At 50.5% G+C, this 23,599-nt stretch overlaps 3 protein-coding genes across 3 annotated transcripts; all 3 read left to right on the forward strand.

Annotated features, from left to right (window-relative positions):
- The first annotated feature begins 952 nt into the window (after positions 1–952).
- Positions 953–6,981, forward strand: LOC117189785 (kinase D-interacting substrate of 220 kDa-like). The gene is given in 5 exon segments (XM_033394854.1): positions 953–1,667; positions 4,239–4,373; positions 4,435–4,465; positions 4,468–4,631; positions 4,692–6,981. Coding segments are annotated over 5 exon segments (2,985 nt in total). The 5' UTR covers positions 953–1,139; the 3' UTR covers positions 6,819–6,981.
- Positions 6,982–7,046: 65 nt separating this feature from the next.
- On the forward strand, positions 7,047–13,257 carry LOC117191538 (kinase D-interacting substrate of 220 kDa-like). Its single transcript, XM_033396375.1, has 4 exons — positions 7,047–8,142; positions 10,714–10,848; positions 10,910–11,107; positions 11,335–13,257. Exons 1-4 carry the CDS (start codon positions 7,615–7,617, stop codon positions 13,255–13,257), a joined length of 2,784 nt encoding a protein of 927 aa, XP_033252266.1. The 5' UTR covers positions 7,047–7,614.
- A 142-nt stretch (positions 13,258–13,399) lies between these two features.
- LOC108159027 (kinase D-interacting substrate of 220 kDa B) lies at positions 13,400–23,551 on the forward strand. Its single transcript, XM_033394853.1, is given in 13 exon segments — positions 13,400–13,478; positions 17,017–17,151; positions 17,213–17,410; positions 17,471–19,539; positions 19,541–20,065; positions 20,123–20,301; positions 20,366–20,399; positions 20,401–20,572; positions 20,642–20,812; positions 20,872–21,096; positions 21,398–21,494; positions 22,734–23,018; positions 23,086–23,551. Coding segments are annotated over 13 exon segments (4,323 nt in total). The 5' UTR covers positions 13,400–13,433; the 3' UTR covers positions 23,274–23,551.
- The last annotated feature ends 48 nt before the right edge of the window (positions 23,552–23,599 follow it).

Here is a 23,599-nt window from a genome sequence, read left to right on the forward strand (position 1 = left end):
ATCTTTATGGCGAGCAGCCCTAAAGTGTTGTACTTTGGGCGCTAAAAATGGCGACAATTCAAAAGCAGCAGAAAAACGAAACCCATCACGCGATCAATGATACGGGGAGAGGCTTTTTCGTTGTGTACTCTATTTTCTGTGGGATGCATTTATCTGTCTATCTAAATCTATATTTTCCTATCAGATACAGTAACTTTTGAAATTCCCTTCATATTCTGTGCATCCTTTCCGGTTTCAGTCCGATTCTATTTGTCTTTTTGGGAGGAAACCAAATTAAGAAAAGGTAATTAACAGCACCATACTTTTCCACTGTCTTGGTTTATTAGGAAGCAGCCACAGCAGTAATATCTTTGCGTGGTGTTCCTTTTAGTATCCGCGGCTTATCTGAATAGGTTTATCGGTGCTGTTTGCTCAATTAATGAAAACTAAATAGAATAAGGCGGATCGGAACGTTTGGTGGGCCAGAGGCAACATTTATATATGATGCTACCCCATTCGGGGCGCCGACAGTTCATTGAAGGCGCCTTTGCGCCTATCTCTTCAATCGATATCGAAATCGGCCTTCAAAACGGAACTAAACGGCGAAAGTTTGGCGAAAATGTTCAAGGTCCGCTTAAAGACGAGTCCCAGCGGCGGGGGGGAGGTGTGTCTTCTATCTATCTATCTGTTATTTATATCTGTTGTATGACAATTAAGAAAGCAAGTAAGAACTTTATAGTCGTGCTGGCGCCCTCCATTATCTGTCTAAAACGAGCTGACAGCCCCTGACATGTGACAGAGAAAGCCCCAGGAGATTTAAAGAATCAATCTGCAAGTGGAAAAAAACTAGAAAATAGCGGAATCTAGATATAGGAATCTTGCATCAGTCAATCAATTTGGATTCATTAAGAGGCAATGACTCTCAATGTTGTTGTTGTTGTTGCTCGCCCAATCAATAGCATTTCAGACGTTCTTGGATCGAAATCAATTGGAAGCTAAAAACTGCTCCAGAACGCAAATATTTAGATAAGTAAATATGTGATGATGTACTAACCATCGTAGATGCACACAGATACATCCCAGGATACATCCCCCGATGAGATAAGCACCCCCATTCATTTCAACATCTTCGAGTGTCGTACAGCGAGAACCCCACCGTCATGGAGAAGAATGAGAGGGCACAAAAGCCCCCAAAGAAGAAGGCCGCAACGATCTTGAGTGGAATCGAAGAAGTACCACCGCCAGAGGCAGCCCCAAATCCAACGACAGCCGGTGGAAGGGCAAGGGGAACCTGCCCCTGTCCCCCGGCTAGTGGTGGGACCATTGCGGCTTTGGTGAGCGGTTTGCACCACTCGGGGGCACGTGGCTTCCAGTCGCTGCACCAGCCACTGCTCGAATGCGAGGAGCGGGCCCTGGCCATCAAGCAACACCTCAGAGGGCATCGGGGCCATGGAATTGAGGCGTCTCCCCACGAGTCCATGCCGCGATTTATAGTCGATATCGAGGAGGAGCCATCGGAGTCGTCGCAGAGTATTGGAGGGCAGGAACACCAGGATCAGGAACACCCAGAGCAAGAGCATAGTGGCGGTGGCGGTGGCGCTGGCGGTGGTGGTGCCGGCGCGAGCTCCTCTCGACGCTTCAGTCACTTCAATCTGGCCCTTCGTCGTTTCTCCCACATCCATGTCCATGTAAATGTGGGGGGGAAGAAGTTTCATTAGCCTAATGGAAGCCATAAACATATAAAGAACATCGATGTAATTACACGTGCCTTTCACTCGAATGCGGATGGTTGGTCATCGGTTGGCCTTCTGAGAGCATAAATTAAAGTGAAACTCTTTATGCAAGGCAGCGGCTCTTGGACTCTTGAGACTTAGACCACAAACAAAACCAGCCGCTGACCAGTCCGCTGGCTGGTCAATCAGTTGTGGTGCAACGCTCGTGGCAGCAGCAGCGGCAGCACCAGCTGCGGGTCAACAAAATAATACTACCAAAATTGGCAAACAAGTTCCTCTAAGTGCGAGTGCGAGTGCGAGTGGTTTTTCTGGCCAATTATATGCGACACGAAACGGCATTTCCATAGAGCGTAGAGAGTGGAGCGTGGAGCACACCTACCGACTGCCACCTAATGGCTGATTACAGTGGGACGGAGATGACTACTTTTGCGTGCAAACCCCATTCTCACAGCAGCGGTGGCAGCACGGCTGTGGATGATAAGCGACCCCCCACCACACATCACGCGTCAGACGGGACCCGACCAGGGAGCTACTAAGGCGGCACTACGGAGCAAGCATTCGACTCGCTTCGCATTCCCCAAGAAACACTCAAGAAAACTTAAACGCTCGCGCCGCCCAGCATCGCAGAAGCACGGGAGCACTGGAGCACGGGAATTAATTATCTGCCAATTAATGAAGCGGCAAAAAGAGAAAGAAGAATATTTGCTTATTAATATTATGCACATACCGTACCCGTATGCACTTGGTGGTGCACTCGATGCCAGTTCTCGCGAGTGATTCTGTTACTGTTTTTTTCCTTCTCAATTGTGTGATTTATGTGATACTGTGACAAATGAAGAGCAGAATTTCCATATTTGTGCAGTCGCTGGTTTTATCAGCTTGACGCAGCACGTACCGTCGTACCGTCTCCGCTCGTACACCGCGACCAAACAAAACCGAGCTAATTAATCAAATAGAGACAAATTCAAGAGCAAATTTAATTGCTAGATACAGCAAAAGAGGAATCATGAAACTATCCAAAAGCTTCGATGAGTTGATCTTGAGCGCCTCGCGGCTGAGCCTCAATAATCTGCGATCGCCAGGCAAGAAGAATCTAAAAATATAACGTATACTCGAACAGTAAATAATACCCATAGATTAAAGAGCAAATTGGTTGGGATGCATTCTGCAATCCATTAACAATTTGGTTACAAATTTCCCAGCAAAAGGAATTCAATTGAAACTACAACAAAATATACAAATATTTTAATAATTTAATAAGTTTAAACCCATTTAATAATCGATAATGAAAGAAATACAAAAATATGGGATATCACAAAAGCAGAATGGATTCTGCGTGTATTCCTGATAATACGATGAGAATACCTATCACAGATTTCCCATTAATCAATAACAAATTAGAACTCTTTTAATGGGTATCTGGTCTAATATTTACCCAATCGTCTGTCTGGCTACGCATTTGCTATGCCCGAATGCATTTTAACACCTCTCGACTGTAACTGAAAACTAAACCACAATCAAGGCAAATCTCAAGCTAAAAATGAGAGACTCTACAGAACAATATATGCTACTATGAACACTATGTGCTATACTCGCACATATTTGTTTAATCGAACATTTCACCTTTCATTGCGATTGAAAGAGATGTTGACAAAAATAAGGAATGAAATGAAGTGAAATAAATTAATTTGAAGCCACTGCAGTGCGTGAGTGGTGGTGAATGGCATTTGTTCAAATAGCAAATACGACAATCTGTGGCATTATCACACTACCTGTCCAGATCTACGCCTAAATGGGCTTATCTGTTTGCGCAGAGGCTTATGGGATCAAACGATGTCTAGGGACTCACGTAGACGCCCCCACCTTTGCCTATCCGCGTATCATCACGGATAAAGGTTGTGTGGTTTTTGGGTTTGCGAAAAAGGGTTTACCCAAAAGTTATTTATAAACACCCTCATGCTGAGATATTTTTATACAGTCGCACCACAGACACCACGACACACTTTCATTGGAATACTGATTTCTTGGAGAACTGTAAATTTCGCACTGGATTCTTTTTACAACCATAATTTATTGAGGGCCAAAAAATTACCAACCGAGTGAATCATGGTCTTTTTTGGATGATTTTTAACCAATCAACAACATTACTTATGCTTTAAAAAAGTCTGCTGGGCCCCTCCCCCCCAAACTCCTCCCACATGATGCGGAACATTGAATGCTGCAAAATAGGACGCCATGCATGGGTTTTGTGTCTTGGGTGTTGTTGTTCCCCCAAGTTTGGTTCCTGTTTGGTTTAAGCATGCAATAAGTTGAAGAAATCCTGAATTAATACCGAGGATTACTAAAGACTCCTCTAGGGATTGATGTGTTCTCGCTTTCCCCGAAAACAGTTCTACATATAACACCCGAATAACCCGAAGCCAATTGATTTCCTGCATGATGTTCGTTTCAGTTCGATTCTAATTGATATCCTCACATCGATGCCAATCGTAATCCTTATTAACACATTCTCTATTTCATATGCAGAACATAAATCGCTACGGAGAATCCATGGGTTCGCTGGGACATCGCGCCTTGCTGCAGTTCATCGATAATAATGATATCTCCGGGCTGCGCGCCATCCTTGACAGCCGGCATCTAAAAATCGATGATCGGGATGAGGTCAGAGAGAGAGTCCTAGTTCTAGTTTTCCCAGAGTATTCAGTTATTCAATCCTTTGCAGAATGCCACCACCGTGCTGATGGTTGTGCCCGGGCGGGTCTCACAGCATTCGTTCAGGAATTCCTGGCACGCGGCGCCGATGTCCAGGCCGAGGATCTGGACTGCTGGACCGCTCTGCTGTGTGCCTCCCGCAATGGGCATTTTGATGTCGTCCAACTTCTACTGGATCATGGCGCTGAGGTCGAGCATCGCGATATGGTAAGAAATAAACTTGCAATCGGCAAACAGAGCCAGCTAATCCTCGAATACTATCCACAGGGGGGCTGGACGAGTCTGATGTGGGCCGCCTATCGGGGGCACACTGAACTGGTGCGGCTGCTGCTGGAAAAGGGGGCCGATGGCAATGCGCATGGCAATTACCACTTGGGGGCCCTGCTCTGGGCAGCGGGACGGGGCTTCAAGGACATTGTGGAGCTACTGGTGCAGCGCGGTGCCAAGGTGAATGTCGGCGACAAGTACGGAACCACAGCCCTCGTCTGGGCCTGTCGACGGGGCAACGTTGAGATCGTGGACACTCTGCTGAAGGCCGGTGCCAATGTCGACACTGCTGGGATGTACTCGTGGACTCCACTGTTGGTGGCAGCTGCCGGTGGACACACTGACTGCGTGAGTTCCATTCTGGAGAAGAAGCCGAATGTGAATGCACTGGATAAGGATGGAATGACGGCCCTGTGCATCGCCAGTCGTGAGGGACTGGCCATCTACACGGCCGTGGAGAAGGGCCACATCCAGATCGTGAAGCTGCTGCTATCCACGAACCCCGACATGGAGTCGTCCACCAAAGACGGCGACACACCGCTCATGCGTGCCGTGCGCAATCGCAATCTGGAGATAGTCCACATGCTGCCTGACCGCAAGGCCAAGGTGATTGCCGCCGATAAGCGCGGCGACACCTGTCTGCACATAGCCATGCGGGCGCGCAGCAAGGCGATAGTGAAGGCGCTCCTGCGCAATCCCAAGCACAGCCAGCTCCTGTATCGGGCGAACAAGGCGGGCGAGACGCCCTATAACATCGACAACCTGCACCAGAAGACGATACTCGGCCAGGTGTTTGGGGCCAGGCGTCTCAACACCAACGAGGACTCCGAGGGCATGCTGGGCTACGAGCTGTACTCCTCCGCCTTGGCAGATGTGCTCAGCGAGCCCACGCTGACGACGCCCATCACCGTCGGACTCTACGCCAAGTGGGGCAGCGGCAAGAGTTTCCTGCTCAACAAACAGCGCGACGAGATGAACAACTTTGCCAAACAGTGGGCCGAGCCGCCAGCCAAAACCAGCGGCCTCCTGTTCATCGTGTGTCTGCACGTGGCGTTGCTCATCGGCACCATTGTCGGGCTGTGCACCTGGTCGACGGTCTGCGGCGTGTCATCCGCCGCAGCCTTCATGCTGGTGGCCTGCCTGTTGCTGGCGGCTGTTAAATACTGCAACTACCAGATGGACATGCTCTGGGCCTATTCCGTGCAGCATGGTCTGGAGAAGCGAATGACACGTCTGCGCCTCATCCTGCAGGTGGCATTCTGCCACCCGCCTGGCCCCCAGTCCGACTCCCAAGCCAAGCCGGTGCGCTTCCACTTTGCGGAGGCCAACAGTGCATCGCCGACGGGCGACGGAGCCGTGGCCCACATGCTGGCGGCCCTACTGGGTGCCTTGGAGTCACACTACGGCTGGCTGGCCACCCGCCTGTACCGCGCCTTCCGCCCCAAGTGCCTCAAGGCGGACGTGGGCTGGCGCTGGCGGCGCATGTGCTGCATTCCCATTGTCGTAATCTTCGAACTGGCGCTGGTCACCCTGGTAACTGGCATCTCTCTAATCGTGGCCTACTTCACGTACGCCAATGCCAAGGAGCGGGAGCAGATCCAGGTGGTGCTCTATGTGGTGGCCGCCATTCTGGGCACCCTCATCTGCACGCACCTGCATGTTCTGGCCAAGGTATGCGTCGCCCTGTTCACCTCCCACATCCGGCAGCTGAAGGGAGCGGTGCGCACCAGCGAAACGGCACCCCTGACGATGCTCGGCGCCGAGGTTGCGGTGATGACGGACATGGTCAAGTGCCTGGACTCGTTCACCAATCAGCAGAGCCGGCTGGTGGGCGTGATCGATGCCCTCGACTCGTGCGACACGGAACGCATCCTCACCCTGCTGAACGCCGTCCAGACGCTGCTCTCCACGCCGAACCGTCCCTTTGTGCTGCTCATCTCGGTGGATCCCCATGTAATTGCCAAGGCGGCGGAGGCCAACAGTCGACGCCTGTTCACCGAGGGTGGCATCGGGGGCCAAGACTTCCTGCGGAACCTGGACCATCTGCCCGTCTACCTGCAAAACTCCGGGCTGCGCAAGGTGCAGCGAGCCCAGATGACCGCCCTGCTGTTCAAACGGACCTGCTGAAAACTAAATAGAATAAGGCGGATCGGAACGTTTGGTGGGCCAGAGGCAACATTTATATATGATGCTACCCCATTCGGGGCGCCGACAGTTCATTTAAGGCGCCTTTGCGCCTATCTCTTCAATCGATATCGAAATCGGCCTTCAAAACGGAACTAAACGGCGAAAGTTTGGCGAAAATGTTCAAGGTCCGCTTAAAGACGAGTCCCAGCGGCGGGGGTGAGGTGTGTCTTCTATCTATCTATCTGTTATTTATATCTGTTGTATGACAATTAAGAAAGCAAGTAAGAACTTTATAGTCGTGCTGGCGTTATCTGTCAAAAACGAGCTGACAGCCCCTGACATGTGACAGAGAAAGCCCCAGGAGATTTAAAGAATCAATCTCTGTTAGAAATGTTATCAATACTATGTCCATTCTTTGTGTTATAGGAAATGCTTGTGCATAGAATAGATCCAAACAGAAAGTGTGTGCAAGTGGAAAAAAACTAGAAAATAGCGGAATCTAGATATAGGAATCTTGCATCAGTCAATCAATTTGGATTCATTAAGAGGCCATGACTCTCAATGTTGTTGTTGTTGTTGCTCCCCCAATCAATAGCATTTCAGACGTTCTTCGATCGAAATCAATTGGAAGCTAAAATCTTCTCCAGAACGCAAATATTTAGATAAGTAAATATGTGATGATGTACTAACCATCGTAGATGCACACAGATACATCCCAGGATACATCCCCCGATGAGATAAGCACCCCCATTCATTTCAACATCTTCGAGTGTCGTACAGCGAGAACCCCACCGTCATGGAGAAGAATGAGAGGGCACAAAAGCCCCCAAAGAAGAAGGCCGCAACGATCTTGAGTGGAATCGAAGTAGTACCAGCGCCAGAGGCAGCCCCAAATCCAACGACAGCCGGTGGAAGGGCAAGGGGAACCTGCCCCTGTCCCCCGGCTAGTGGTGGGACCATTGCGGCTTTGGTGAGCGGTTTGCACCACTCGGGGGCACGTGGCTTCCAGTCGCTGCCCCAGCCACTGCTCGAATGCGAGGAGCGGGCCCTGGCCATCAAGCAACACCTCAGAGGGCATCGGGGCCATGGAATTGAGGCGTCTCCCCACGAGTCCATGCCGCGATTTATAGTCGATATCGAGGAGGAGCCATCGGAGTCGTCGCAGAGTATTGGAGGGCAGGAACACCAGGATCAGGAACACCCAGAGCAAGAGCATAGTGGCGGTGGCGGTGGCGCTGGCGGTGGTGGTGCCGGCGCGAGCTCCTCTCGACGCTTCAGTCACTTCAATCTGGCCCTTCGTCGTTTCTCCCACATCCATGTCCATGTAAATGTGGGGGGGAAGAAGTTTCATTAGGCTAATGGAAGCCATAAACATATAAAGAACATCGATGTAATTACACGTGCCTTTCACTCGAATGCGGATGGTTGGTCATCGGTTGGCCTTCTGAGAGCATAAATTAAAGTGAAACTCTTTATGCAAGGCAGCGGCTCTTGGACTCTTGAGACTTAGACCACAAACAAAACCAGCCGCTGACCAGTCCGCTGGCTGGTCAATCAGTTGTGGTGCAACGCTCGTGGCAGCAGCAGCGGCAGCACCAGCTGCGGGTCAACAAAATAATACTACCAAAATTGGCAAACAAGTTCCTCTAAGTGCGAGTGCGAGTGCGAGTGGTTTTTCTGGCCAATTATATGCGACACGAAACGGCATTTCCATAGAGCGTAGAGAGTGGAGCGTGGAGCACACCTACCGACTGCCACCTAATGGCTGATTACAGTGGGACGGAGATGACTACTTTTGCGTGCAAACCCCATTCTCACAGCAGCGGTGGCAGCACGGCAGTGGATGATAAGCGACCCCCCACCACACATCACGCGTCAGACGGGACCCGACCAGGGAGCTACTAAGGCGGCACTACGGAGCAAGCATTCGACTCGCTTCGCATTCCCCAAGAAACACTCAAGAAAACTTAAACGCTCGCGCCGCACAGCATCGCAGAAGCACGGGAGCACTGGAGCACGGGAATTAATTATCTGCCAATTAATGAAGCGGCAAAAAGAGAAAGAAGAATATTTGCTTATTAATATTATGCACATACCGTACCCGTATGCACTTGGTGGTGCACTCGATGCCAGTTCTCGCGAGTGATTCTGTTACTGTTTTTTTCCTTCTCAATTGTGTGATTTATGTGATACTGTGACAAATGAAGAGCAGAATTTCCATATTTGTGCAGTCGCTGGTTTTATCAGCTTGACGCAGCACGTACCGTCGTACCGTCTCCGCTCGTACACCGCGACCAAACAAAACCGAGCTAATTAATCAAATAGAGACAAATTCAAGAGCAAATTTAATTGCTAGATACAGCAAAAGAGGAATCATGAAACTATCCAAAAGCTTCGATGAGTTGATCTTGAGCGCCTCGCGGCTGAGCCTCAATAATCTGCGATCGCCAGGCAAGAAGAATCTAAAAATGTAACGTATACTCGAACAGTAAATAATACCCATAGATTAAAGAGCAAATTGGTTGGGATGCATTCTGCAATCCATTAACAATTTGGTTACAAATTTCCCAGCAAAAGGAATTCAATTGAAACTACAACAAAATATACAAATATTTTAATAATTTAATAAGTTTAAACCCATTTAATAATCGATAATGAAAGAAATACAAAAATATGGGATATCACAAAAGCAGAATGGATTCTGCGTGTATTCCTGATAATACGATAAGAATACCTATCACAGATTTCCCATTAATTAATAAAAAATTAGAACTCTTTTAATGGGTATCTGGTCTAATATTTACCCAATCGTCTGTCTGGCTACGCATTTGCTATGCCCGAATGCATTTTAACACCTCTCGACTGTAACTGAAAACTAAACCACAATCAAGGCAAATCTCAAGCTAAAAATGAGAGACTCTACAGAACAATATATGCTACTATGAACACTATGTGCTATACTCGCACATATTTGTTTAATCGAACATTTCACCTTTCATTGCGATTGAAAGAGATGTTGACAAAAATAAGGAATGAAATGAAGTGAAATAAATTAATTTGAAGCCACTGCAGTGCGTGAGTGGTGGTGAATGGCATTTGTTCAAATAGCAAATACGACAATCTGTGGCATTATCACACTACCTGTCCAGATCTACGCCTAAATGGGCTTATCTGTTTGCGCAGAGGCTTATGGGATCAAACGATGTCTAGGGACTCACGTAGACGCCCCCACCTTTGCCTATCCGCGTATCATCACGGATAAAGGTTGTGTGGTTTTTGGGTTTGCGAAAAAGGGTTTACCCAAAAGTTATTTATAAACACCCTCATGCTGAGATATTTTTATACAGTCGCACCACAGACACCACGACACACTTTCATTGGAATACTGATTTCTTGGAGAACTGTAAATTTCGCACTGGATTCTTTTTATAACCATAATTTATTGAGGGCCAAAAAATTACCAACCGAGTGAATCATGGCCTTTTTTGGATGATTTTTAACCAATCAACAACATTACTTATGCTTTAAAAAAGTCTGCTGGGCCCCTCCCCCCCAAACTCCTCCCACATGATGCGGAACATTGAATGCTGCAAAATAGGACGCCATGCATGGGTTTTGTGTCTTGGGTGTTGTTGTTCCCCCAAGTTTGGTTCCTGTTTGGTTTAAGCATGCAATAAGTTGAAGAAATCCTGAATTAATACCGAGGATTACTAAAGACTCCTCTAGGGATTGATGTGTTCTCGCTTTCCCCGAAAACAGTTCTACATATAACACCCGAATAACCCGAAGCCAATTGATTTCCTGCATGATGTTCGTTTCAGTTCGATTCTAATTGATATCCTCACATCGATGCCAATCGTAATCCTTAGTAACACATTCTCTATTTCATATGCAGAACATAAATCGCTACGGAGAATCCATGGGTTCGCTGGGACATCGCGCCTTGCTGCAGTTCATCGATAATAATGATATCTCCGGGCTGCGCGCCATCCTTGACAGCCGGCATCTAAAAATCGATGATCGGGATGAGGTCAGAGCGAGAGTCCTAGTTCTAGTTTTCCCAGAGTATTCAGTTATTCAATCCTTTGCAGAATGCCACCACCGTGCTGATGGTTGTGGCCGGGCGGGGTCTCACAGCATTCGTTCAGGAATTCCTGGCACGCGGCGCCGATGTCCAGGCCGAGGATCTGGACTGCTGGACCGCTCTGCTGTGTGCCTCCCGCAATGGGCATTTTGATGTCGTCCAACTTCTACTGGATCATGGCGCTGAGGTCGAGCATCGCGATATGGTAAGAAATAAACTTGCAATCGGCAAACAGAGCCAGCTAATCCTCGAATACTATCCACAGGGGGCTGGACGAGTCTGATGTGGGCCGCCTATCGGGGGCACACTGAACTGGTGCGGCTGCTGCTGGAAAAGGGGGCCGATGGCAATACGCATAGCAATTAACACTTGGGGGCACTGCTCTGGGCAGCGGGACGGGGCTTCAAGGACATTGTGGAGCTACTGGTGCAGCGCGGTGCCAAGGTGAATGTCGGCGACAAGTACGGAACCACAGCCCTCGTCTGGGCCTGTCGACGGGGCAACGTTGAGATCGTGGACACTCTGCTGAAGGCCGGTGCCAATGTCGACACTGCTGGGATGTACTCGTGGACTCCACTGTTGGTGGCAGCTGCCGGTGGACACACTGACTGCGTGAGTTCCATTCTGGAGAAGAAGCCGAATGTGAATGCACTGGATAAGGATGGAATGACGGCCCTGTGCATCGCCAGTCGTGAGGGACTGGCCATCTACACGGCCGTGGAGAAGGGCCACATCCAGATCGTGAAGCTGCTGCTATCCACGAACCCCGACATGGAGTCGTCCACCAAAGACGGCGACACACCGCTCATGCGTGCCGTGCGCAATCGCAATCTGGAGATAGTCCACATGCTGCCTGACCGCAAGGCCAAGGTGATTGCCGCCGATAAGCGCGGCGACACCTGTCTGCACATAGCCATGCGGGCGCGCAGCAAGGCGATAGTGAAGGCGCTCCTGCGCAATCCCAAGCACAGCCAGCTCCTGTATCGGGCGAACAAGGCGGGCGAGACGCCCTATAACATCGACAACCTGCACCAGAAGACGATACTCGGCCAGGTGTTTGGGGCCAGGCGTCTCAACACCAACGAGGACTCCGAGGCAGATGTGCTCAGCGAGCCCACGCTGACGACGCCCATCAACGTCGGACTCTACGCCAAGTGGGGCAGCGGCAAGAGTTTCCTGCTCAACAAACAGAGCGACGAGATGAACAACTTTGCCAAACAGTGGGCCGAGCCGCCAGCCAAAACCAGCGGCCTCCTGTTCATCGTGTGTCTGCACGTGGCGTTGCTCATCGGCACCATTGTCGGGCTGTGCACCTGGTCGACGGTCTGCGGCGTGTCATCCGCCGCAGCCTTCATGCTGGTGGCCTGCCTGTTGCTGGCGGCTGTTAAATACTGCAACTACCAGATGGACATGCTCTGGGCCTATTCCGTGCAGCATGGTCTGGAGAAGCGAATGACACGTCTGCGCCTCATCCTGCAGGTGGCATTCTGCCACCCGCCTGGCCCCCAGTCCGACTCCCAAGCCAAGCCGGTGCGCTTCCACTTTGCGGAGGCCAACAGTGCATCGCCGACGGGCGACGGAGCCGTGGCCCACATGCTGGCGGCCCTACTGGGTGCCTTGGAGTCACACTACGGCTGGCTGGCCACCCGCCTGTACCGCGCCTTCCGCCCCAAGTGCCTCAAGGCGGACGTGGGCTGGCGCTGGCGGCGCATTTGCTGCATTCCCATTGTCGTAATCTTCGAACTGGCGCTGGTCACCCTGGTAACTGGCATCTCCCTAATCGTGGCCTACTTCACGTACGCCAATGCCAAGGAGCGGGAGCAGATCCAGGTGGTGCTCTATGTGGTGGCCGCCATTCTGGGCACCCTCATCTGCACGCACCTGCATGTTCTGGCCAAGGTATGCGTCGCCCTGTTCACCTCCCACATCCGGCAGCTGAAGGGAGCGGTGCGCACCAGCGAAACGGCACCCCTGACGATGCTCGGCGCCGAGGTTGCGGTGATGACGGACATGGTCAAGTGCCTGGACTCGTTCACCAATCAGCAGAGCCGGCTGGTGGGCGTGATCGATGCCCTCGACTCGTGCGACACGGAACGCATCCTCACCCTGCTGAACGCCGTCCAGACGCTGCTCTCCACGCCGAACCGTCCCTTTGTGCTGCTCATCTCGGTGGATCCCCATGTAATTGCCAAGGCGGCGGAGGCCAACAGTCGACGCCTGTTCACCGAGGGTGGCATCGGGGGCCAAGACTTCCTGCGGAACCTGGACCATCTGCCCGTCTACCTGCAAAACTCCGGGCTGCGCAAGGTGCAGCGAGCCCAGATGACCGCCCTGCTGTTCAAACGGCCCTGCTGAAAACTAAATAGAATAAGGCGGATCGGAACGTTTGGTGGGCCAGAGGCAACATTTATATATGATGCTACCCCATTCGGGGCGCCGACAGTTCATTTAAGGCGCCTTTGCGCCTATCTCTTCAATCGATATCGAAATCGGCCTTCAAAACGGAACTAAACGGCGAAAGTTTGGCGAAAATGTTCAAGGTCCGCTTAAAGACGAGTCCCAGCGGCGGGGGTGAGATGTGTCTTCTATCTATCTATCTGTTATTTATATCTGTTGTATGACAATTAAGAAAGCAAGTAAGAACTTTATAGTCGTGCTGGCGCCCTCCATTATCTGTCAAAAACGAGCTGACAGCCCCTGACATGTGACAGAGAAAGCCCCAGGAGATTTAAAGAATCAATCTCTGTTAGAAATGTTATCAATACTATGTCCATTCTTTGTGTTATAGGAAATGCTTGTGCATAGAATAGATCCAAACAGAAAGTGTGTGCAAGTGGAAAAAAACTAGAAAATAGCGGAATCTAGATATAGGAATCTTGCATCAGTCAATCAATTTGGATTCATTAAGAGGCCATGACTCTCAATGTTGTTGTTGTTGTTGCTCCCCCAATCAATAGCATTTCAGACGTTCTTCGATCGAAATCAATTGGAAGCTAAAAACTGCTCCAGAACGCAAATATTTAGATAAGTAAATATGTGATGATGTACTAACCATCGTAGATGCACACAGATACATCCCAGGATACATCCCCCGATGAGATAAGCACCCCCATTCATTTCAACATCTTCGAGTGTCGTACAGCGAGAACCCCACCGTCATGGAGAAGAATGAGAGGGCACAAAAGCCCCCAAAGAAGAAGGCCGCAACGATCTTGAGTGGAATCGAAGAAGTACCAGCGCCAGAGGCAGCCCCAAATCCAACGACAGCCGGTGGAAGGGCAAGGAGAACCTGCCCCTGTCCCCCGGCTAGAGGGTGGGACCATTGCGGCTTTGGTGAGCGGTTTGCACCACTCGGGGGCACGTGGCTTCCAGTCGCTGCACCAGCCACTGCTCCAATGCGAGGAGCGGGCCCTGGCCATCAAGCAACACCTCAGAGGGCATCGGGGCCATGGAATTGAGGCGTCTCCCCACGAGTCCATGCCGTGATTTATAGTCGATATCGAGGAGGAGCCATCGGAGTCGTCGCAGAGTATTGGAGGGCAGGAACACCAGGATCAGGAACACCCAGAGCAAGAGCATAGTGGAGGTGGCGGTGGCGCTGGCGGTGGTGGTGCCGGCGCGAACTCCTCTCGACGCTTCAGTCACTTCAATCTGGCCCTTCGTCGTTTCTCCCACATCCATGTCCATGTAAATGTGGGGGGGAAGAAGTTTCATTAGCCTAATGGAAGCCATAAACATATAAAGAACATCGATGTAATTACACGTGCATTTCACTCGAATGCGGTTGGTTTGTCATCGGTTGGCCTTCTGAGAGCATAAATTAAAGTGAAACTCTTTATGCAAGGCAGCGGCTCTTGGACTCTTGAGACTTAGACCGCTGGCTGGTCAATCAGTTGTGGTGCAACGCTCGTGGCAGCAGCAGCGGCAGCACCAGCTGCGGGTCAACAAAATAATAATACCAAAATTGGCAAACAAGTTCCTCTAAGTGCGAGTGCGAGTGCGAGTGGTTTTTCTGGCCAATTATATGCGACACGAAACGGCATTTCCATAGAGCGTAGAGAGTGGAGCGTGGAGCACACCTACCGACTGCCACCTAATGGCTGATTACAGTAGGACGGAGATGACTACTTTTGCGTGCAAACCCCATTCTCCCAGCAGCGGTGGCAGCACGGCAGTGGATGATAAGCGACCCCCCACCACACATCACGCGTCAGACGGGACCCGACCAGGGAGTTACTAAGGCGGCACTACGGAGCAGTTGCTGCATTCGACCCGCTTCGCATTCCCCAAGAAACACTCAAGAAAACTTAAACGCTCGCGCCGCACAGCATCGCAGAAGCACGGGAGCACTGGAGCACGGGAATTAATTAACTGCCAATTAATGAAGCGGCAAAAAGAGAAAGAAGAATATTTGCTTATTAATATTATGCACATCCCGTACCCGTATGCACTTGGTGGTGCACTCGATGCCAGTTCTCGCGAGTGATTCTGTTACTGTTTTTTTCCTTCTCAATTGTGTGATTTTGTGATACTGTGACAAATGAAGAGCAGAATTTCCATATTTGTGCAGTCGCTGGTTTTATCAGCTTGACGCAGCACGTACCGTCGTACCGTCTCCGCTCGTACACCGCGACCAAACAAAACCGAGCTAATTAATCAAATAGAGACAAATTCAAGAGCAAATTTAATTGCTAGATACAGCAAAAGAGGAATCATGAAACTATCCAAAAGCTTCGATGAGTTGATCTTGAGCGCCTCGCGGCTGAGCCTCAATAATCTGCGATCGCCAGGCAAGAAGAATCTAAAAATGTAACGTATACTCGAACAGTAAATAATACCCATAGATTAAAGAGCATATTGGTTGGGATGCATTCTGCAATCCATTAACAATTTGGTTACAAATTTCCCAGCAAAAGGAATTCAATTGAAACTACAACAAAATATACAAATATTTTAATAATTTAATAAACTTTAAACCCATTTAATAATCGATAATGAAAGAAATACAAAAATATGGGATATCACAAAAGCAGAATGGATTCTGCGTGTATTCCTGATAATACGATGAGAATACCTATCACAGATTTCCCATTAATCAATAACAAATTAGAACTCTTTTAATGGGTATCTGGTCTAATATTTACCCAATCGTCTGTCTGGCTACGCATTTGCTATGCCCGAATGCATTTTAACACCTCTCGACTGTAACTGAAAACTAAACCACAATCAAGGCAAATCTCAAGATAAAAATGAGAGACTCTACAGAACAATATATGCTACTATGAACACTATGTGCTATACTCGCGATTGAAAGAGATGTTGACAAAAATAAGGAATGAAATGAAGTGAAATAAATTAATTTGAAGCCACTGCAGTGCGTGAGTGGTGGTGAATGGCATTTGTTCAAATAGCAAATACGACAATCTGTGGCATTATCACACTACCTGTCCAGATCTACGCCTAAATGGGCTTATCTGTTTGCGCAGAGGCTTATGGGATCAAACGATGTCTAGGGACTCACGTAGACGCCCCCACCTTTGCCTATCCGCGTATCATCACGGATAAAGGTTGTGTGGTTTTTGGGTTTGCGAAAAAGGGTTTACCCAAAAGTTATTTATAAACACCCTCATGCTGAGATATTTTTATACAGTCGCACCACAGACACCACGACACACTTTCATTGGAATACTGATTTCTTGGAGAACTGTAAATTTCGCACTGGATTCTTTTTATAACCATAATTTATTGAGGGTCTGCTGGGCCCCTCCCCCCCAAACTCCTCCCACATGATGCGGAACATTGAATGCTGCAAAATAGGACGCCATGCATGGGTTTTGTGTCTTGGGTGTTGTTGTTCCCCCAAGTTTGGTTCCTGTTTGGTTCAAGCATGCAATAAGTTGAAGAAATCCTGAATTAATACCGAGGATTACTAAAGACTCCTCTAGGGATTGATGTGTTCTCGCTTTCCCCGAAAACAGTTCTACATATAACACCCGAATAACCCGAAGCCAATTGATTTCCTGCATGATGTTCGTTTCAGTTCGATTCTAATTGATATCCTCACATCGATGCCAATCGTAATCCTTAGTAACACATTCTCTATTTCATATGCAGAACATAAATCGCTACGGAGAATCCATGGGTTCGCTGGGACATCGCGCCTTGCTGCAGTTCATCGATAATAATGATATCTCCGGGCTGCGCGCCATCCTTGACAGCCGGCATCTAAAAATCGATGATCGGGATGAGGTCAGAGAGAGAGTCCTAGTTCTAGTTTTCCCAGAGTATTCAGTTATTCAATCCTTTGCAGAATGCCACCACCGTGCTGATGGTTGTGGCCGGGCGGGGTCTCACAGCATTCGTTCAGGAATTCCTGGCACGCGGCGCCGATGTCCAGGCCGAGGATCTGGACTGCTGGACCGCTCTGCTGTGTGCCTCCCGCAATGGGCATTTTGATGTCGTCCAACTTCTACTGGATCATGGCGCTGAGGTCGAGCATCGCGATATGGTAAGAAATAAACTTGCAATCGGCAAACAGAGCCAGCTAATCCTCGAATACTATCCACAGGGGGGCTGGACGAGTCTGATGTGGGCCGCCTATCGGGGGCACACTGAACTGGTGCGGCTGCTGCTGGAAAAGGGGGCCGATGGCAATGCGCATGGCAATTACCACTTGGGGGCCCTGCTCTGGGCAGCGGGACGGGGCTTCAAGGACATTGTGGAGCTACTGGTGCAGCGCGGTGCCAAGGTGAATGTCGGCGACAAGTACGGAACCACAGCCCTCGTCTGGGCCTGTCGACGGGGCAACGTTGAGATCGTGGACACTCTGCTGAAGGCCGGTGCCAATGTCGACACTGCTGGGATGTACTCGTGGACTCCACTGTTGGTGGCAGCTGCCGGTGGACACACTGACTGCGTGAGTTCCATTCTGGAGAAGAAGCCGAATGTGAATGCACTGGATAAGGATGGAATGACGGCCCTGTGCATCGCCAGTCGTGAGGGACTGGCCATCTACACGGCCGTGGAGAAGGGCCACATCCAGATCGTGAAGCTGCTGCTATCCACGAACCCCGACATGGAGTCGTCCACCAAAGACGGCGACACACCGCTCATGCGGGCCGTGCGCAATCGCAATCTGGAGATAGTCCACATGCTGCTCGACCGCAAGGCCAAGGTGATAGCCGCCGATAAGCGCGGCGACACCTGTCTGCACATAGCCATGCGGGCGCGCAGCAAGGCGATAGTGGAGGCGCTCCTGCGCAATCCCAAGCACAGCCAGCTCCTGTATCGGGCGAACAAGGCGGGCGAGACGCCCTACAACATCGACACCCTGCACCAGAAGACGATACTCGGCCAGGTGTTTGGGGCCAGGCATCTCAACACCAACGAGGACTCCGAGGGCATGCTGGGCTACGAGCTGTACTCCTCCGCCTTGGCAGATGTGCTCAGCGAGCCCACGCTGACGACGCCCATCACCGTCGGACTCTACGCCAAGTGGGGCAGCGGCAAGAGGTTCCTGCTCAACAAACAGCGCGACGAGATGAACAACTTTGCCAAACAGTGGGCCGAGCCGCCAGCCAAAACCAGCGGCCTCCTGTTCATCGTGTGTCTGCACGTGGCGTTGCTCATCGGCACCATTGTCGGGCTGTGCACCTGGTCGACGGTCTGCGGCGTGTCATCCGCCGCAGCCTTCATGCTGGTGGCCTGCCTGTTGCTGGCGGCTGTTAAATACTGCAACTACCAGATGGACATGCTCTGGGCCTATTCCGTGCAGCATGGTCTGGAGAAGCGAATGACACGTCTGCGCCTCATCCTGCAGGTGGCTTTCTCCCCCCCGCCTGGCCCCCAGTCCGACTCCCAAGCCAAGCCGGTGCGCTTCCACTTTGCGGAGGCCAACAGTTCATCGCCGAGGGGCGACGGAGCCGTGGCCCACATGCTGGCGGCCCTACTGGGTGCCTTGGAGTCACACTACGGCTGGCTGGCCACCCGCCTGTACCGCGCCTTCCGCCCCAAGTGCCTCAAGGCGGACGTGGGCTGGCGCTGGCGGCGCATTTGCTGCATTCCCATTGTCGTAATCTTCGAACTGGCGCTGGTCACCCTGGTAACTGGCATCTCCCTAATCGTGGCCGACTTCACGTACGCCAATGCCAAGGAGCGGGAGCAGATCCAGGTGGTGCTCTATGTGGTGGCCGCCATTCTGGGCACCCTCATCTGCACGCACCTGCATGTTCTGGCCAAGGTATGCGTCGCCCTGTTCACCTCCCACATCCGGCAGCTGAAGGGAGCGGTGCGCACCAGCGAAACGGCACCCCTGACGATGCTCGGCGCCGAGGTTGCGGTGATGACGGACATGGTCAAGTGCCTGGACTCGTTCACCAATCAGCAGAGCCGGCTGGTGGGCGTGATCGATGCCCTCGACTCGTGCGACACGGAACGCATCCTCACCCTGCTGAACGCCGTCCAGACGCTGCTCTCCACGCCGAACCGTCCCTTTGTGCTGCTCATCTCGGTGGATCCCCATGTAATTGCCAAGGCGGCGGAGGCCAACAGTCGACGCCTGTTCACCGAGGGTGGCATCGGGGGCCACGACTTCCTGCGGAACCTGGTCCATCTGCCCGTCTACCTGCAAAACTCCGGGCAAGGTGCAGCGAGCCCAGATGACCGCCCTGCTGTTCAAACGGAGTGGCGGCGGCGGTGAGTACCAGAACGAAGATGGACCCACCCTGGGGCACTCTGTATCCGCGCGACGTCTGTCCAATGCCTCGGAGATCGTCTCGAGCCAGGAGAAACTGCGTGGGCCGGCACGACCAGGCGGGGGCAAGAAGCTGCGCCTCTCCGAGTCGGTGGCCAGCTCGACGGGCTCCAATCTGCATCGCCTGGGTCAAAATCCCCAGGGTGTGCTCGACCTCTCGCGGATAGTGCTCACCGATGACTACTTCAGTGACGTGAATCCGCGCAGCATCCGGCGGCTGATGAACGTCATCTACATCACGGTGCGGCTGCTGAAGGCCTTCCAGATTGACTTTAGCTGGTACCGTCTCAGCTCCTGGATCAACCTGACGGAACAGTGGCCCCTGAGGGCCAGCATGATAGTGCTCCATCACGACCAGTTCATGGACACCAATGCGGATGAGAATGTCTCCCTCCAGAGCGTATACGAGAAGTGAGATATGGTTCGTACTGTGAATCTTTCGCTTACTTACATCTCTCTCATCCATAGACTGCGGCCCAAGCTTGCGTATTTGCGAGAGGCTGCACCGCTTCTGGAGCTGGATCGGGATGAGCGGAAACTGGATGCCTTCCTGCAGCTCCACAAATCGGACTTGCTTGTGGCAGACTTGCGCATCTTTCTGCCCTTCACCATCAATTTGGATCCGTATATAAGGAAGGTTCTGAAGGGTAAGTGGCGGGCAATGAAAGCTAGTCCTGAATCCATGCAAACTGAAGTAAATCTCTCTTACAGAGGATCAGCAGACGATTGAGGATGAGAGCTCGCTTGCGTCAACAGCCAGCGCCCACCACATATGTGCCTTCGCCACAGCCACAGCCTTATCCGCCCTACCAAGCGTTCCAGAACGATTTTGTGCCCAACGAGATGCGATCGAGGAATCTCAGTTCAAGTACGGAGCCCGTATCGCCGCTGATTGCCTCGCCCAGCGATTACTTTGGCGTGAGTGTTTGAGGAGATTATCTTCAAATGCAAATGAGACCCTAATAACCACCTTTAAATTGTATACAGGAGGACATATTGCTGACGCGGCTCACGGATCTGACAGTGGAGGGTGTCATCAGCCTCCTAGAGCGCATTGATGACATGAAGCCGGCCATGCCGAAGCTGGCGCCGGTGCTCCGTGATAATGCCATCAATGGACGCGTACTAAAGCACTGCGATATGCCAGATCTCAAATCGGTAGACAGAGCCCCTTCAAACTGTAATCCTTCCCCAGTTTCATGGCTAATTTCTTGCAGGTGCTGGGCCTGAGCTTTGGCCACTGGGAGCTGTTTCGCCTGCTGATCACAACGCTGAGGGAATGCGAGCGACAGCCGAGGAAGCAGAATCGCGCACTGCCGCAGGTCGCCGCTGTGGAGGCGCCGCCAGTTACTGTGCCCATGATCAAGGACGTGACGGATGCTCTGGTGCCGCCACGCGAGTCCTTGTCGCGCAAGAACTCGGTCAGTCACATGGAGAAGCAGGTAAGAGGAGGGCCAACGGCAGAGCTGCAGAAGTGCAGGACATCTGTGATTGACCATGGATGTGCCGCGATTCGCTCTAACTCTTGTGCTTTGATCTATTCTTATTCCGATCATTCTCTAACTAACCAAAAACGAAATGCAGTCGAAAGTGCACGACTACGAGTATCTCCAGGTAATGCAGACACCACGACACCACAGACTGATTCAAAATTCAATCAAAGCTTGCCTCCATGACACTCCAAATGCAACTAAAGCGGCTGCTATGTATCCTCCACTAAAGCCTCTCTCTGCTTGTCTACAGGTCACACTGGAGGAGCAAATGATTTGCGGCACTTTGCAAACGCTCAACGAGGAGGCGTACGAGGACGTGGCCAGCAGTGAGCGACCCAGTCCCACAGGTGAGATGTTAGCTACAGCCTCACAACTGCAATTGGCACCCATACGCGAGTCCTCCGAGTTCGGTTCGCCCTCCGACGAGCTGAAGCTGACTAGCATCCTGCAGCACCATGCCAAGACTCAGAACAACAACAACACGCACGCGGTGTCGGGCTCGTACTTGCATGCCGATTACAATCGCAGCGCCAGCTCCCATTCCCTACAGAGTCTGGGCGCTGGTGGTAGCAATGGGGGTAACGAGTATTGCTACCGCAATCTTATGCATGTAGAATCTGTCGGTGGCGGTATCTATTAAATGCATCGGGCTGCGGCACGACAAATCTCGATTAGCAGCGAGCGGCTAACCGAACACAGCTCTCTGCCCCTGCCCCTGGTGGTGGTCATACCCAATGGCTCCTCGGGGGAGCAGCACTACGACGACGCAAAGCTGTGAGATGTCCAGTCCTTCCCGTCGTCTGAAACTGAAACTATGTAAAGTGCATGTGAAGTATTACGGGAACTGGGATTGCGGGCTTTCTAACTTAACCTATAGTCTGACAATGAGCAAAACCATTTTAAAATTGGACCAATTGTCAATGAATCCTGTAAGAGACCAAAGCAGACCAAACCAAAAACCAAACCATATATCATCTGGAACATTCTTTTATGCCTTGTTTGATTTACTTTTACTTTGGCTTGGCTTCGATCTGGACAGTATTATCGTATTACCTATCTATATCTATCTAAAGGACTAAAATTTGAGTTGTGCGACGATTACTAATTCATTCCAATTGTTATATTCGAAAGACGATTAGTTTAGTTTGATTAATTATTGGCCACAAGACATTTAAAATTGTGAACAACCAACCCTCCACCCACACACAACACACGGCAAGAACTCCAGTCTAACATAAAACATGAACATCTAACAACTAACCCGAACTAAGTCTACCCCCCACGGAGACACCCCTTCCCCACCCAAGAAGAAAGTATCAATCAAATAAATGATAATCTTATGAACAACTCTCTACCACTTGCACTTTATTCAGCTTTACCCATTCTCTCCGTAACTGTGTGTTTGTTTATTTATCGCCCTTTTAACCTCTTTGTTCAGTTTGATGTTCGATGTTAAAAATAAGAACTATTTGTTGGTGTGCTGGTGAACCCATTGGGTGGCTCTGCAGCTGCCACAGCGTGTGGCAGTGGTTCCCTATTACCCTGATAAACCATCCGTACCTTACCCTATCCGTATGATCTTTTAGAGCATGACACACCCACTGGTTGTGGGCCAGCAATGACGACTGCATTGCTTACCTCAGCCTCGGCCATGTACACGCATCAGCAGAAGCAGCAGGCGCAGCCTTCGGGTCGCGATTCTATACTGAAGCAGCAGGGGAGTGTCAAGGGCGACAAGCGGGTATCGATTCAACAAACATCGAGCAGTAATCATAACAACAACAACAATAAAGCCAAGTCAGCAACGAATGTTGAATATATCTCCGAAGGAGCAGGAAGCAAAGTGCGACTAACCGCAAAGCCGCCAGCAGGTAAAGATCGATCAATCGATTAAGTATAAGTTTTTTCCAACATAATCTACTTAATGTTGTATTTAAGGACCCCGGCCAGCCTCGCTGATCATCACCAGGTCCGATTCCAACTCACAGTTCCAGCTGCTACGCTCCTCCTCAGTGGACTATGACGACGTGGAGGCCCAAGAGCATCGGACTACGATCCGGACGACACTGCTGGAGCAACAGGAGGAGGATGAAGCGGCACCGTTCGTGTTTACAGCGCGCAAATGATACAATCTGATAACCAGATGGCAGCCAAGCTTATTTACACAATTTAGATATAGGGCCAGTCTTAAATAAGCTAACTAACTAGCTAATTACTGAAAGAGTTTGCAGCTGGAACTCGAGAGTTGTGGTTCCCCAAAATAGAATGTACTCTAGCAAAAGAGAATTGTTTGCATTAGTTCTTGTTATATTTGTGTGTTTATGTGTATTTATTAATGATGGAAGAGTAGTATAAATGTGTAATGAGAATCTGCATATGGAATACATAAAGTGCTACATTGTTATATATTTTTGGTTTCTATATGTACGAACTACGAATTATACAAACAATG

This window comes from Drosophila miranda, assembly GCF_003369915.1.
Source record: "Drosophila miranda strain MSH22 chromosome Y unlocalized genomic scaffold, D.miranda_PacBio2.1 Contig_Y1_pilon, whole genome shotgun sequence".
NCBI lineage: Eukaryota > Metazoa > Arthropoda > Insecta > Diptera > Drosophilidae > Drosophila > Drosophila miranda.